A 14,630-nucleotide genomic window follows, 5' to 3' on the forward strand; every position below is an offset into this window, starting at 1 on the left:
CATTTTAAAAATACTTTTGGCTGTATATTTGTTTTAACATAAAAAGGTCAACTGCTGACATTGAATATTTCCTGTTAGGACCCATACATTGCCTTCCGTAAATCAGACAGAAACCATGATGGTATAGTCACCTCGCAAGATTTTCGACGCCTCCTAGAGACCCTTTTTGTCAGCATAACAGATGAGGAATATGTACGTCTGCTCAGTATCCTAGGGATGAATGTGACATCTACATTAAACTACCCAGAATTCCTCCAATTGTTCCAAGAACATGCAACTAAAGAGACCCGCCCTTGGCTGGTCTCATCTAACAAGTAAGATTTACATTGTAGGTATTATTAGATAATATAGGATGAAAGCTATGATGTAATAGTATATTATAGAATACACCAATGTAAAATAATTTGTGATGTTATTTATTATTCAATAGTTTGAAAAAATCTCTCACCCCATCGTTTTTGTTACATATTTGACAGTGTTTGAACTTATTTTAGTTTCTTCAGACTGATTCATGGGCTTAAATTGAAGTCTTGCCATTGCTATTTTTGCAGGCTGCCTTGTAGATTATTGAATGGAAAAGCAGAGTAGAAACATTTAAAATTAAAATCAAAATACCTTTCTTGGATTACTATTATTGGACTAATTCTTTTAGTAGCCCTGAGCCATATCCATTCTTTTCAAGCAATACAAGAAATACAGCAGAAAGCCAGTCTGATGCAGTGGTTAGGAGTGGTAGACTCTGGAGAACTGTGTTTGATTCCCCACTCCTCCACATGAGTAGTGGACTCTTATTTGGTGAACTGTGTTTGTTTCCCCAATCCTACATTCCTGCTGGTTGACCTTGGGCTAGTCATAGTTCTTTGGCACTCTCTCAGCCACACCTACCTCACAAGGCATCTGGTGTGGGGAAAGGATGGGAAGGAATTTGTATTTGAAACGTTTTGCTGATTGTTGTTTAAAGTGCAGCTATTTTGTGAGCCACCTCGAGCCCTTCGGGGGTGAGGCGGCTTATAAATCTCATAATAAATAAATAAATAAATTTGTAAGCCACTTTGAGACTCCTTGCAGGAGAGAAATGTGGGGTATTTTGATTTTATTTTGATTTTATTAGATTTAATATGCTGCCCCTTCCCTTCTGGGCTTGGGTTGGCTCACAAATATATAAAACTTTTTAAAAGTCCTCAGGTGAGCTAGAACGAGGCATAATGGAAAGAGGTGAGAGAGACATCTTTTTCAACAAAAACATGGCTCAGGCTGTGTGCTGAAGTGGTACAGCGCAGACTTCTACGGTCTCTATTTACCAGTAGATTCTGTGTAATAGGTAGAATAGCTATTAGTTCCATTAAAATTTAGGAAACTTCATACAGCTAAATGAAGGTTAAAAGGTGACATGACAGCCACATTTAGATATTTGAAGGGATATCATGTTGGTGAGTGAGCAAGCTTGTTTTCTTCTGCTCCAGAGACTTGAACCAGGAGTAATGGGTTCAAGGTGAATGAAAAGAGATTCCACCCAAACATCAGGAAAAACTTCTTGACAGTTAGGGCTATTCGACAGTGGAATGCACTACCTAAGAGTGTGGTGGAGTCTCCTCCTTTGGAGGTTTTTAAAGAGAGGCTGGATGGCATCTGTCAGGAGTGCTTTGATTATGTGTTCCTGCATTGCAGGGGGTTGGACTTGATGGAACTTGGGGTCTCTTCTAACTCAATGATTCTATGCTGTAGAGCCTCATGTCTAGTTTTTTTAAAATGGAAATGTGTTGGAAAGATGTGAGTGGAAGAGTGGAAGAGTTGCAGTAGAAGGGCAAGAGATAGGATTGCTTAATCCTTTCCATTTCCTTCTGGTCATCTGTCCACTCACAACTATCTTTCTCAGATGCTTCTCTTCCTTTGTGTCATATCTAGTTTGGTCCTAAATTCTAGTGAATTTGAATCCTGTATTTGATCCGACCAGGTTTTCACTATTGAAGAAGGAGGAGGTGGTCCTTTTTGACCACCAAAATCCTATTCTGGGGATCATGAAACCCATATGGACAAAAGCTATGTAAAATGGGGAGTCTAAGGAGAGGAATTAAATGAGATTGAGTGGGAAAGCTGGCTGGAGCCAACCCATAGAATTTCATTTCAGCTTCTTCATAGTGGCTTTAGTTTCTGCTCACAATGGAACAGTTCTCTGTTTCCCATTTAGACCTCAATGGCATTTTGTGTTTTATGTTTTCGATTTGATTGATAAATCTTTCCCCCTCAAATCTCAGCAGCAATTAGGTATCCACAAATTATAACAGTGATTGAGAGAACTTTTAAGCATATCATCCCAAACTTGCACTTGGAGAACTGTAATAGTATTTACGTGAAATTCATTGGTATGCAAATACTTGAGATAAGAATCTTCTAAGGCTTTCTGTACAAGCTATAAAATAAAATCAAAGATCAAAATACCCAAACAAACCTTGTAGGATATTAATGATGGCATTAAATAAATCACAGTTAACATAATACTTTTTATTTTTATTTTCTGAGATCCAAACAGATAGCTGCAGATGCAGATCTAGCTTGTGAACAAGCTCATTACTATCTTACTATAAAAGCACAAAGCAGATGGAATGACCTAGCCATGGTAAGTTCTACTTTTGAAAAATAAATAGCCTTGTTTAAAACAGATTTGAGAACTTCGCATGGAGTTTATCTTTGATGGCATGTTCTTAGAGCAGCCATTTAGCTACAATAAAGGAATAATTCATTAACAGTCAGAACTTATGAAAGTTTAACAATACTGTTTAGTTCCTATCTGTTTCAGTGGTAGGAACTGTTTATCTGGTTTCAATGCAGCCTAGATCTCTCTGTGTACAAGGGAAGGTGATTTCTGCATCCTAAGGCAGCCCCTAATACATTTTAAAATACCGCTCTTAGGGGGCAGGGGACACTAGGCCATATCTTTGGAAGGGAATTGGAGGTTTCCCATGAGGGGCTGGCAAAAATCACCCCCCTGGCACCCATGGAAATCTAGGCAGCATCAAAACCTCAGTACTTTTCAGCTTTTAGAAATGTAATAAAAGAGCTCCACTATAGATGCATATATTTTGTAAGTCTTTGGAAGTCCAAGTATATAATATAATTCCTCATGACTACAGAGAAAGCCTGGAAAAGATTAACCCTTGCTATTGATGCCATCTCATGTTTTAGTTTTTCCATGAATACGATAGCGATGGAAATAACATTGTTATGAAAAAGGATTTGAAAGATGTCCTGTACAGATACTGCATTCCTTTAAATCCAAGAGAATTTGAAAAACTCTGGGCAAGGTAAGATAGTTGCAGTAATATGCATTTTTTAAAAAAAAACTTTACCTGTAAACTATGGAACCCGATGCTAAAATGGAAGGTTTAAAACCAGAGTCTGTTCATTATAATTCTTAATCACCGATTTCAGGCAAAAACAGTGCTAATGAGTGAAAAGAGTGTGAAAATAGCCACGTTTACATTATTTTTATGTAATCCTAGGTTCTCATCATTTCCATTTTCCAAAGATTTCCTATATTGTATCATGTCTTTAGTTGTTTTTACAGAGGAATTGGGCCAGAAATTGGACCATTAAGCAAGCTCTTCTGATATGAACTCTGCAAGCACAACTCAGTTGTAGAACCTGTGACCTCCTAGGCTGAAGGCATCTCATGAACTAAACTTGATCCCCATAATTAATTGACCACTTAGTTTTTGAGGTCCATAGCAGCAATGTATCATCACATACAATATATATGGTATGATAACTGTAGAGAAAATTAGTCACATGAAACCCATGTATTCTTTAAATAATAGATGATACAGGGAAACCGACAAAGATTCACATGGAAGGGGTAATCTCATTTCCCTCCATGGCCACTGTTGTTCTGCTGGCCTTTAGGTTTGTGCATCTAGATACTTCCAATCCAAATCAATGCCTAAGATTCCCTATTCCATTCCAAACAGGGGCGCAGTGAGGAAAACTGGAGCCCTGGGCAAAACCTAAGTTTGATGCCCCCCATGGGTGGTGGAGCTCCCCCGTCCTCCTCCCCTGGTGGCTTGTGGCTTCCCCCCTCCCTGCTGGCTGAACTTAGGCGCCCCCCCCCCTTACAGGGGGGAAGGTGAGCAGGCGGCAGCGGGCAGTGGCAGCATCCAGGGAGAGCAGCACAGTCAGTGGGTCGGCCAGGTGCAAATGCACCCCTGACTGCTAGCCCTGCCATCCCACAAAGATCCATCCGAGGACGCAGCAGGGCAGGCAAGAGGCAGAGCACAGGTAGCAAGGCTTGGTGGTTCGGCTTAGCTTGATCCACAGATCGGGCTGAGATGAGCTGATTTGGAAGCACTCGGAGGGCCAAGGGCCTGAGCCCGCCCCCTCCGAACTCCGCACGATCCGAACTTGCGGTAACATCCAAGATTCTTGGATGCATTTTTATTTTTATTGTTTTTTGTTTTGGCCTTCAGGGAGTGCATTGTAGAGATATCAGCACCAAAGTTTCAGAATATCATCAGGAGACTGTCCTGATGATACCCCCCAAGTTTGGTGCAGTTTGGTTCAGGGGGTCCAAAGTTATGGACCCCCAAAGGGGTAGCCCCTATCCCCCATTGTTTCCAATGGGAGCTAAGGAGATGGGGGCTGCACCTTTGAGGGTCCATAACTGTGCCTCCCCATGAACCAAACTTCACCAAACCTAGAGGATGTCATCAGGACAGTCTCCTGAAGATACTCTGAAATTTTGGTGCTGATAGCGTAACAATTGCACCCCTGACAGGCACCCCCAGAAATTTGCCCAATAATCTTACTTCTGCATTGATTTTTTTTCCATTGATGTCAATGGGGAATTTCTGGTGCAGCCTGTGGGGTGCACATTTCTGAAGGCACAATCACAAAGCTTTCAGGGTATCTTCAGGAGACTGTCCTGATGACACCCTGCAAGTTTGGTGAAGTTTGGTTCAGGGGGTCCAAAGTCTCTAAAAATGCACCTCCTGCAGGCTGAAACGTGAAAAACCACCAAAAAATAAAAACGCAGGAGCATGGCCTGCAAAATTCCTGAGCCCTGGGCAGCTGCCCACATTGCCCAATGGACATTACGCCACTGATTCCAAACTGCAACTATTTGAAATGAAGCAAGACACTCCTGAATTATTAGGATTCCTGAAATTTATCTCCTAAAATTTTGGGTTTGTTTTAGGTTATTTTAATTACGTTGTTTTCAGTGCATGGTAGACCTACCCTCTGAACCTAGATATGCCTCTAGACACCAGGTTAGTAGATATGCCTCTAGACACCAGGTTAACTAGCCTTTGAAAACAATATTGGCAGGGTTACTGTCTCCTATCCAGCTTTAAATGAAGATTGTCCACCACTGCAGCTAAAGCCATAGATTCACATGCAGGCTCGAACACTGGCACTGTAAATTCTTTGACAGAGGCCATGATATTGTTAGTGTATATCTCCATGAACTAGAGCTCTGAAGCTTGGTAAATATTCAGGACAAAGCACTTTGAGGCCACTATCCAAAGGGGGAGCTGAAGCAGCATTGGATGCAGTGTGTGCAAGTGCTGGCATCAGTGCAAGCAGTGCCAAACAAAGAAGCATGGATGCCGGCATAAAGGCCCATAGGCCAGCACAAAGAGCCAAATGGCTCTGCGGCACTGGAACCCAGACATTTCTCCTCACACTGTCACTTCTGTGTCACAGGAGGCCACACCAGCAGCAGAGGAAGACATTCTGAAGGCGGAACCAACTTCAGTAGGCTGCCGGAATAGTTTCAGATCAGGAACACCTCCTTCAGTGGCACAGTCTTATGCCACCCAAAAGTGTGATCTAAGTCATGCACTTCTATGGGCTGTCCCAAGAGAGAAAGGAGTTTCTTCTTCTCCCTCAGCTCCTGTGCTGCCATTTGTCTCTTTGGAGGCAGCACCTTGCCATCATCCCTGGCCACACCCTCAACACCTTTGGATTTGGCTGCTTTTGGTAGAAGAGTGTAAAAATGGGACACTTGTACATTTCTCTTCCAAAATGCAGGGCCCAGTCTATCCTAAGATAGTAATATCACTCCCAAACTATCCTAAGATAGTAATACTGCTCCCAAACTATCAGAGTAAATGAAATTTATCTGAAATATCATCCAAAAGGGAGACATTGTATAACTCTTCCCAGAAACTGGGCATATGAGCAATACCTCCAAACTTTCTACGCCATCCAGGAAGCTGGATACACATACAGTGGTGGCGAACCTTTGGCACTCCAGATGTTATGGACTACAATTCCCAACAGCCCCTGCCAGCATGGCCAATTGGCCATACTGGCAGGGGCTGATGGGAATTGTAGTCCATAATATCTGGAGTGCCAAAGGTTCGCCACCACAGACATAGGATGTTCAAATTGTTAGTTAAAACTATCAAACAGAAAGGTAGTTGTATATTTGAACACCAAACCCAGGAGACATTGAATTTGCCTTATAACAGAGACCAGTTTTTCACTGCTGAGGAAGTCAAGTTGGACATGGAGTTAGTGGGACAGTTAAAAAGAAAATCATGCATATTAGGTTAAAAATATAAAAATTTTCATTGCCCTATAGTAAACATTTTTATATGAATCCCAGTGCCTGGTTAGGCAGGAGAGTCATAGATGTCTAGTGAACTGTTAAATATTTGCTCAAATAATATACACTCAGTGAGACAACTGGAGTATAGCAGTCCCCCAAATCCAAAGATTAATATATGGACATGATTACAAATTCTAAAATCTACTAATACCGTCCAGAATGTGATGGGGCAAATCACCTTTGCCTAATATGCTAACAATAGTCTGTTTTTGCCTTTGAGGTCAAGGTCCAAGATTTCCTGCTTTTTCTCTGGATAATGGCTTAAAAGTTAACATCTTGATATGACAAGCAGCTGTTGCTTCAGCTGTACTAGAGGGCCAGTAAAATTTCCATAATGATAAGTTGTTTTATGGACCTTGCCTTCATTCCTAAAATGAACACAGTGTTCTATAGGAGAGTTGGTAGTGCCTTCCTGTTATTCTAATCCCAAACATTCCCATGGAAAAGTTTGGCACTGTTTTGATTTTCAAAGAGCCTTGAGTTTTTATTTGGATAGAACTAAGGCAGTACATGCTAGCTTGGGAGGATTGGGAGGCCATTACATCATACTGCTGGATATTTACCACTGCTAAACTCTGTAGAGCTCTCCTTGCTTCTCCACTCCATCTATCTCCCTCATACAGAAAGAAGTGATAGAACTGTTCCACTCTACAAAAGGGATAGGTTTCTACTCTTGGTACTTCACTATTCCAAACAAACATGGACATCTTCACTTCATTCTCAGTCTTAAGGGTGTCAGCAATGTATCAAGGCCAAACGGTTTTAGATGGTGACTCTAGCATCCATCCTTCGTTTAAACGGAGAGCCTAGTTTGCATCTATCAACCTGAAGAACCTCCTCATCTCAATCTGACCACAACCTGGTTGCTTCCTTCAGTTCACTGTGAGAGATACCTCTACTACTTGTACAAGGTGTTACCTTTTGGCTTCTCTACTAGTCTGAGGGTTTTTACAAAGTCTGTGGCAGTGGCTGCAGAATATCTTTACTAATAAGTAAATTGACGAGTAGTATACACTGAAAATAATACAAATTGGCAAGAAATATACTACAGTGACACAGTGGCATGGGGGGGGGGGAATGGTGCCCAGAGCAAAATGGCACCTCCCCCCCAGCACAAGAAATCTTGCTGCAACAGACATTTGCCCCCCATCTTTCAGCAGATGTTTTGTGCATAATCAGCCACAGACAAACTAATCTTATTGCCTTGGCTTCTCTCATCATCGGGCATCCACTGCATTCAACAAGTCAAATTCAGTGTCTCTTGGGTCTATAGCTGCCTCGGTTTTTGTGGAACCACTTGCAACTCTATAACTGTTGTTCCTCCATGATTTCCACCCACTAGTCATGACTAAGTGCTGAATTATTTTCTATTTTCTTCGTTTTCGGTTTTCTTCCTTATTCCTTTAAGGATGTTTTGTGACAGCAGGTCTTCATCATTAAGCCATCTGCTGCAGAAGCTTTACTTCAGATAATTTGAAAACAAAACCGAACTTCCCATGTGATTAAATGAAGTTGGAGCAATCAACATAGCAAAATTAGGAAATGAAACATCAGTGAAAATTAAATATCTATAGAAAATCTGATATCTATAGAAAATCAGAATGCAAATTGTGTGTGTTACGTGCCTTGAAGTCTCTTTTCGACTTATGGAATATATAAAACAGAACAGTTTAAATAATATTGTAGTGCAATATAATGCCATAGTGCTTGGAGTCTGCTGGAGAGGGGTTTCTGATTGCTTCTGGGCATTCTTTTGTCTAGTTTGTTGCTAAGTGAAGAAGGCCTGTTTCCCTGGGGTTGATTGCTGGCCCTGCCCTCTACTATTGCTGTGACTGTTGATAGGTGGGGGGCAGTGGGGGGGATTCAGCAGGTTTGCACCACTTCGGCAGAACCAGTTGTTAAAATGGTGCTTGTAAACAGCCAGTTGTTAAATTATTTGAATCCCACCACCGGAACCGGTTAAATTATTTGAATCCCACCACTGGTGGGGGGCCTTTAAATGGTAAGGCTCTTCCTCGCTTGAGGCACAAGCCTTTGGCGTGAGCTAGAGGGCAAGAGCTAAAAGGCTGTTGCCCTGTGGCTCTTAGTCTTGGGATTGGGGACCCTATACGGAATTAAGAAGCTTTTACATTATTGTGCTTGTCACCCCTTTTGGTCAGGCCTGTAAGTTTCAAGTTGGATCAACTCACACAGATGGGTGAAAGAATCCACTTGGAAGGTGATGATGAATGCTCATGGATGATTTCTAGTCCCCTGCAGGGAGTGTGTTCTATCTGTTTTCTTCCCTGATAAGATGGACTTCACATGTTAGAAGTGTAAGTTGATAGGGTTCTCAGAGGAGCAAGTTCAGAGCCTGGAGGAAAGAATTAATATTGTGAGATCAAGGAAAGGGAGGATTGCATTAGCAGAAGCCTTGATGTCCTGCCTAGGGAAGGGGAGACTAGTCAAAGGGACAACAGCATGGTTGACTGACCTAGCAAGACTTCAGAGCACTACAGCATGACTCCAAAGGCATCAGGCAAGATGGCACTTGGTGACATTAGAATTCAGGAATCAATTCCAGGCCCTTGTGGTGGCAACAGAGACAGAAACACTGCCAGCAGAAGACTTACAAACACAAGGCAGATAGAAGGCGGAGAACAGTGGCATATTAAGAAATGGCACTGGAATGAAAAGGAAAGTGTTGGCCATAGGATACTTCCTGCTGAGGAGTATAGAACAGGCCATGACCCCATGTGTTGCTTGCCAGAGGCAAAAATTAAAGATATTGTTGACTAGATTCTAAAACTGATCAAGCCTGCAGTCCATTACCCATTTGTGATGTGGAACCAACAACACAGTATCAAGGTTGCCCAGATGAGTGGCTGGTCCTAGACCTCTTATTGGACTGGAATCCACATATTATTTATCAAATTGCTAAGTATCTCCGGACCTAGACACTGTAAGGATCCATGGCTGGTTCTGAATGATCCTGAATAATTTTTATCTTTATGCTATTCAAGTTTGAGATCTTTTACTAATGTGCTTTCTAATGTGTATAGTTGTGTTAATTGGCTATGTAATATTTTAGATTGTTTAGTGCCTGTACCAAATGCTTAATAAAGGTTGTGTACTGTACTATAGCCAAACAAGCAAGGGAAATGGAAAAGAGCATAAGATTGTGGCCCAAGAAGCCAAGGGCTACTAGATTCAGTGCTAGATTCTTCTAGATCGATTCCACACAGCATAATTATACTGGGTTACATTTGGTATTTAAAAATCTAGGTCTATTTTATTCCAGTTTCTACCTTCCCATGGATGCCCAATTCCATGAAGGAGTCAAGTTAAGACTGGGAGGAAATACTCTGATTTCTTTTGCACAAGCCCAGCTTGTTTTGTTTTTACAATGCAGATGCAGCACGCATGCTCGAATATCTCCTGTGTGCTGCATTCTAATAGGCTCTTCCCCGCCCCCCGGCAGTGCTTCTGATTGGCGGATCTTCAGCAAGAAAACCAAGCAGGACACACACACCCCTTTTTTCTCTAGCTTTGGAAAGGAGCCGGTGCAGTGACCAACATGGCAAGCACAAACTTTTGACCAATACTGGGCAGAGTATCCATATTTAAAGGTGTGCAAGAAACCACAGCACGAGACACTCACCCCCACCCCCATGTACCAAATAACATTTGACTGGTCTTTCGGGCTGTCATGGAGTGAGAGCATCCTGCCAGGGAGGTGCTTCTCCCCGCCCCATCCTCCCCAGGACCCTGTTGGGAACATGAGTCCAGAGCTGTGGGGCTGGGCTCTCCAGGCTGTGGCTTGGCTAGAGAGCAGTGCTTGGCGAGAGTGAGCGGGAACAGGGTGAGCCCTTGTGCTTTCCTGCACAGGCTCACTTGCCTGGCTCCCAGAAGAGGTATCATAGGGCAGAAAACTTGCTTGGGGAATGTTTCGGAAAGGGCGGGCTGCAACTCATCAGAAATGAAACTGACATGATGTAAGGTGGGGGAGATCAGGCGACGGGGTGGGAAAAATAAATCAGTTTTGCTCCTGTGGCATTCGCACGGCATGGATTCAACGCGGGATTTTGAAAAAAGATCGTGATTTTAGTGGTTTTTGGGGGAAAAACTGAGATGAGGGAAATATCACGGGACAAACCCGCTTTAGGACCAGGAACCGTGCAATTTTTTTGGCCAAACCAGGATATTTCCCTTGCTCAACTAGTGATATTTGGATCATGCACAATTGACCATAGAGTGCTGTCCCTTGAGGTTTGCACTGTAACCATTGCCAAACTGTTACTTGAAAACCTCAATGAGGCAATGCAGGCTAAGAAGTACTAGTGGTGGAGCTGAATTTCATATATTTAAGGGAAAGGGACATTGCGCAATGGTAAAACATCTGCTTCGTGTGCAGAAATTCTCAGGTTCAATCCCTGATATCTCCAGTTAAAAGCACTGGCTAGTAGGTGATGCAAGAGACCTCACCTTGAGAACCGGGAGAGCCACTGCAAGCCAAAGTAGTCAGTACTGACCTTGAAAGAGCAATAGACTCTATATCAGGTAGCTTCATGCACTCATATTAATTTGACCTAGCTAGTCTATTCTTTGAATGAAGAATTTTAGTGGGTTTTTTTAAAAAAAAAAACCTTAAATATGTTCATGGACAATGGACTCCACCCAAACACAGAATTTGCATTCACCAATACTACTGCTGCTGCTGCTGCCGCTGCTGCTGCTGCCGCTGCTGCCGCTGCTGCCGCTGCTGCTGCTGCTGCAGAGAATGCAAATCTGAATCACAACCTGGACTGAAAACCCTCACCTGCAATACTACACTATCAATCACACCTTTGCATATCAAGTTCCACCCATACACTTATTGATTGGTTCCCCACCCGGGGACATGACAATTTAGACCCTGCTAAAACATTCCCTTCTCACTGGACACAGTATGTAATAGACTTCTCTCTGTGAAACACCTCTGAATATGCCAGCCACAGATGCAGGCAAAACGTTAGGAACAAGATCCACCCGACCACAGCCACACAGCCCGGCAAACCCACCACAACCAGTTGAATCCGGCCGTGAAAGCCTTCGACAATACATTAAATATGTTTATTTCCATTTAAGGATTGTTTGAGTATAGGTGATTAACCAGAATTAAAAATAATTAATAGCATTTAGAACTATGTACCGCATGCCTTTACATATATGGTAATCCCTTCTCTGACGGCTAATTAGGCAAGCTTCTTTTGTAGCGGGCTTGAAGCCAGTGGGTATATATGCAGATCCCCCCCCCCCCCAGATATTTGAAAATGACTCTTAGCAGGAGTTCAAAGTGGAATAATGGAAAAGAGGGTCTCTTTAACAGTGAATGATCTGATAGCTAGGCATCTCTGGAATTAACCTTACTACAGTCAAATTCCAGAAGATTAATTGTGGCAAGTTAAAAGCAAAGATGGAAGACTTATCCTTTTCAGGCTCGTTGTAATTGATTCAGAAAAGCTAAAAAAATTTTTTCCAATTTCTACATTTGACATAATAGAAGGAATATTCCCCACCCTCTTCATTCCCCTCTTCCTCTCCCACTTACCATTTTGTGACGGGAAGTGCTGGGATGGCCTGCTAGCTTCAGGGTCTGAAACCTGCGGCTCTCCAGATGTTCATGGACTACAAATCCCAATTGGCCATGCTGGCAGGGGCTGATGGGAATTGTAGTCCATGAACATCTGGAGAGCCGCAGGTTGCAGACCCCTGCGTAGTCCACAAATGGGCCTAAGGGAGAGTCTCTTCTGCCCCAGCCCCCTTCCTAATGTCTTGGCTGCTGTTTTGGCAGTGCTACCAGGTATACTTGGTGCACCTTATGAAACATAGGTGCCTTGATAATAACATTTTCCAGGGGGCTATGAGCATGTCTCAGATACTGCTGAAACAGTGACTAGCAAGAGAGAGACTGTCCTCCCCACCCATTGGTTAGCCACTATCAACAATATTGTAAGCTGCAACAAGGCAGGTGGCACAGGAAGGGGAAAGAAAGAAGGAAGGGGAAATGAGAATGGAGAGGAGTTCTTCACTGGATTAAAAAATGTAGCCTGAGATAAGAATTTTGGATGATAAAGCGCGGCCGCGACTCAAACGCGGCCGCCGTTGCGGGAGGGCGAGGGGCCCGGCGAAGGCTCCAGGCCCGTTTGCGCATGCGCGGCCGTCCCGCGCATGCGCAGAGGGCCGGGCAACTCAGGCTCGCCCTGCGCAAGCGCGGGCGAGCCCCAGCTGATTGGAGGCGTGCTCTCGCGATAAGCGGGAGCACGTCTGCAGAGGGGGCCGGAGGCTGGGCCTATAAAAGGCCCTGCCTCGTGGTCGCCGGCCCCACTCCGCAGGAGAACGCCGAGGGATTTTCCCACCCACCCGATCCCTGTTTTTAGAAATGTTTAAATGTTGTGTTGTTGTCATAGCCATTTGCGGGTTGCGCATGGGAAGTGATCCGCTGGCAGGGGAGCGGGGAGAGCTCCCCTGTTTATTACACCTCATTAAGAGGTAGGGGTGGAACAAGCCCACGGTTGGAATGCCCCGCGGGGGGCTAAGGAGCTTGCGCCCCTAGCGAAGGATGGAGATGGGGCCCCAGTCATGGGCACTTCGCCGGTCTGGAATGTCCCACTCCGATCTTCTGCTTGGCTATATTCCTCCAGCAGGCGGGCTGTAGGAACTAGTCATCCTCTGGGGAACAGCACTCGGGCTGCCCAGATGCTTGGATCACCTCCCATGCTGCGCCAATTTGCCTTCCTGTATTTTCGGTTAATAAATTCTTTGGCTATGGCCATTTGCTTACCCACACTATATATATACTGTCTGGTGTATTATTCTGTGTATCTGGTCACTGAGCAGGAAGGGCCACACCTCTACACGCAATGTTTACCTTCATGTTGAAAGCCCCTGCAACCCCTGCATTTGATAGGTTCCTAAGAATCTGGCTGAAGCCATTTCTGTCCTGAGCAGAAGAACTGAAAACACCGCATTACAATACATCATCAGGTGATGGCTACTAGCTTAGGGGGCTCCTAAAAAGGATCCAAAAGGATGACACATATTGCTAGCTTAAGTATATTGGGGGTCATTAACCACAGCCATCACCTCCATACCCTGTGAGGTTCTAGAAACATCTGAGTGGTTACTGTTGAAAACAGAATGCTGGACTAGACAGACTTTGGCCATTGCTGAATAATAGCTGCATTGTTTTTGCAACAAGATGCATAAGAAGCAAATTAGATTTATTGTGCTGAGCCTTAATATCTGATGGAAGGGAATATGTCTTTTGAAAGGTATGATGTGAACTCAAAAGGCTACCTTACTCACCAAGAGTTTCTACAGAAACTGGGGGTACAGTCTACACCTATCACTGGACTCAGCAGACTATATATGGAAGACAACGGTGTACCCTTTATGAAGCATTACAAAAAGGTAGAAAAGAAACCAATGGATATCAATGAGATTGTAAATAAAATCCGGTAAGTAAATAAATTACTTTTTCATTACGTTTGTGCTTCTGAATATGAGATTATGTATTTGTATGGTTCTATATTTATGAATATATGCTATCTGGTTAAAAAAGATTATAAATACTTAAATTAACTAAATTTCTCTTGTGCAATATTGAACAACAGCTGAAATAGTGGCAAAATTTTGAGTTGGAAGCAAATTAACTCCAATTACGAAGAATTACTTCAATCCCGTACTAACGAACCTTGTTAAGACAAAGTTATACTTTTTAATTTCAACTTTTAGACAAAAGGGACCATAATCAATAAATGTTGTGTATCGCCTTTTAAATTTGAAATGTCAATAAATAATTTGATTGATTGATATTTGTGAATATGAGACCTTTATCCTCTTCTTATAGTACACAGAACATTGGTAGCTTTCTTTACACATGGCAATGCTTTGGTTTGTTTAGAATTGTTTGTGGATTCATAGATTAAAATACGGTTCTTGCCTAGAAAAGTTCAAGTTTTAACTGGGAGAGGCAAAAGGAAAGGGAGGGCCAAAGGTAGCA

General features: G+C 43.0%; 1 protein-coding gene across 1 annotated transcript in view; it reads left to right on the top strand.

Annotated features, from left to right (window-relative positions):
• Positions 1-14,630, top strand: part of EFCAB6 (EF-hand calcium binding domain 6) — an 81,307-nt gene that overhangs the window by 26,081 nt on the left and 40,596 nt on the right. The window contains exons 8-11 of the mRNA XM_048502266.1: positions 79-314; positions 2,521-2,617; positions 3,184-3,302; positions 13,900-14,085. Coding sequence (XP_048358223.1) covers positions 79-314; positions 2,521-2,617; positions 3,184-3,302; positions 13,900-14,085 — 638 coding nt within the window. The remainder of the gene's footprint in view (positions 1-78; positions 315-2,520; positions 2,618-3,183; positions 3,303-13,899; positions 14,086-14,630) is intronic.

Source organism: Sphaerodactylus townsendi, linkage group LG06 (assembly GCF_021028975.2).
Source record: "Sphaerodactylus townsendi isolate TG3544 linkage group LG06, MPM_Stown_v2.3, whole genome shotgun sequence".
NCBI lineage: Eukaryota > Metazoa > Chordata > Lepidosauria > Squamata > Sphaerodactylidae > Sphaerodactylus > Sphaerodactylus townsendi.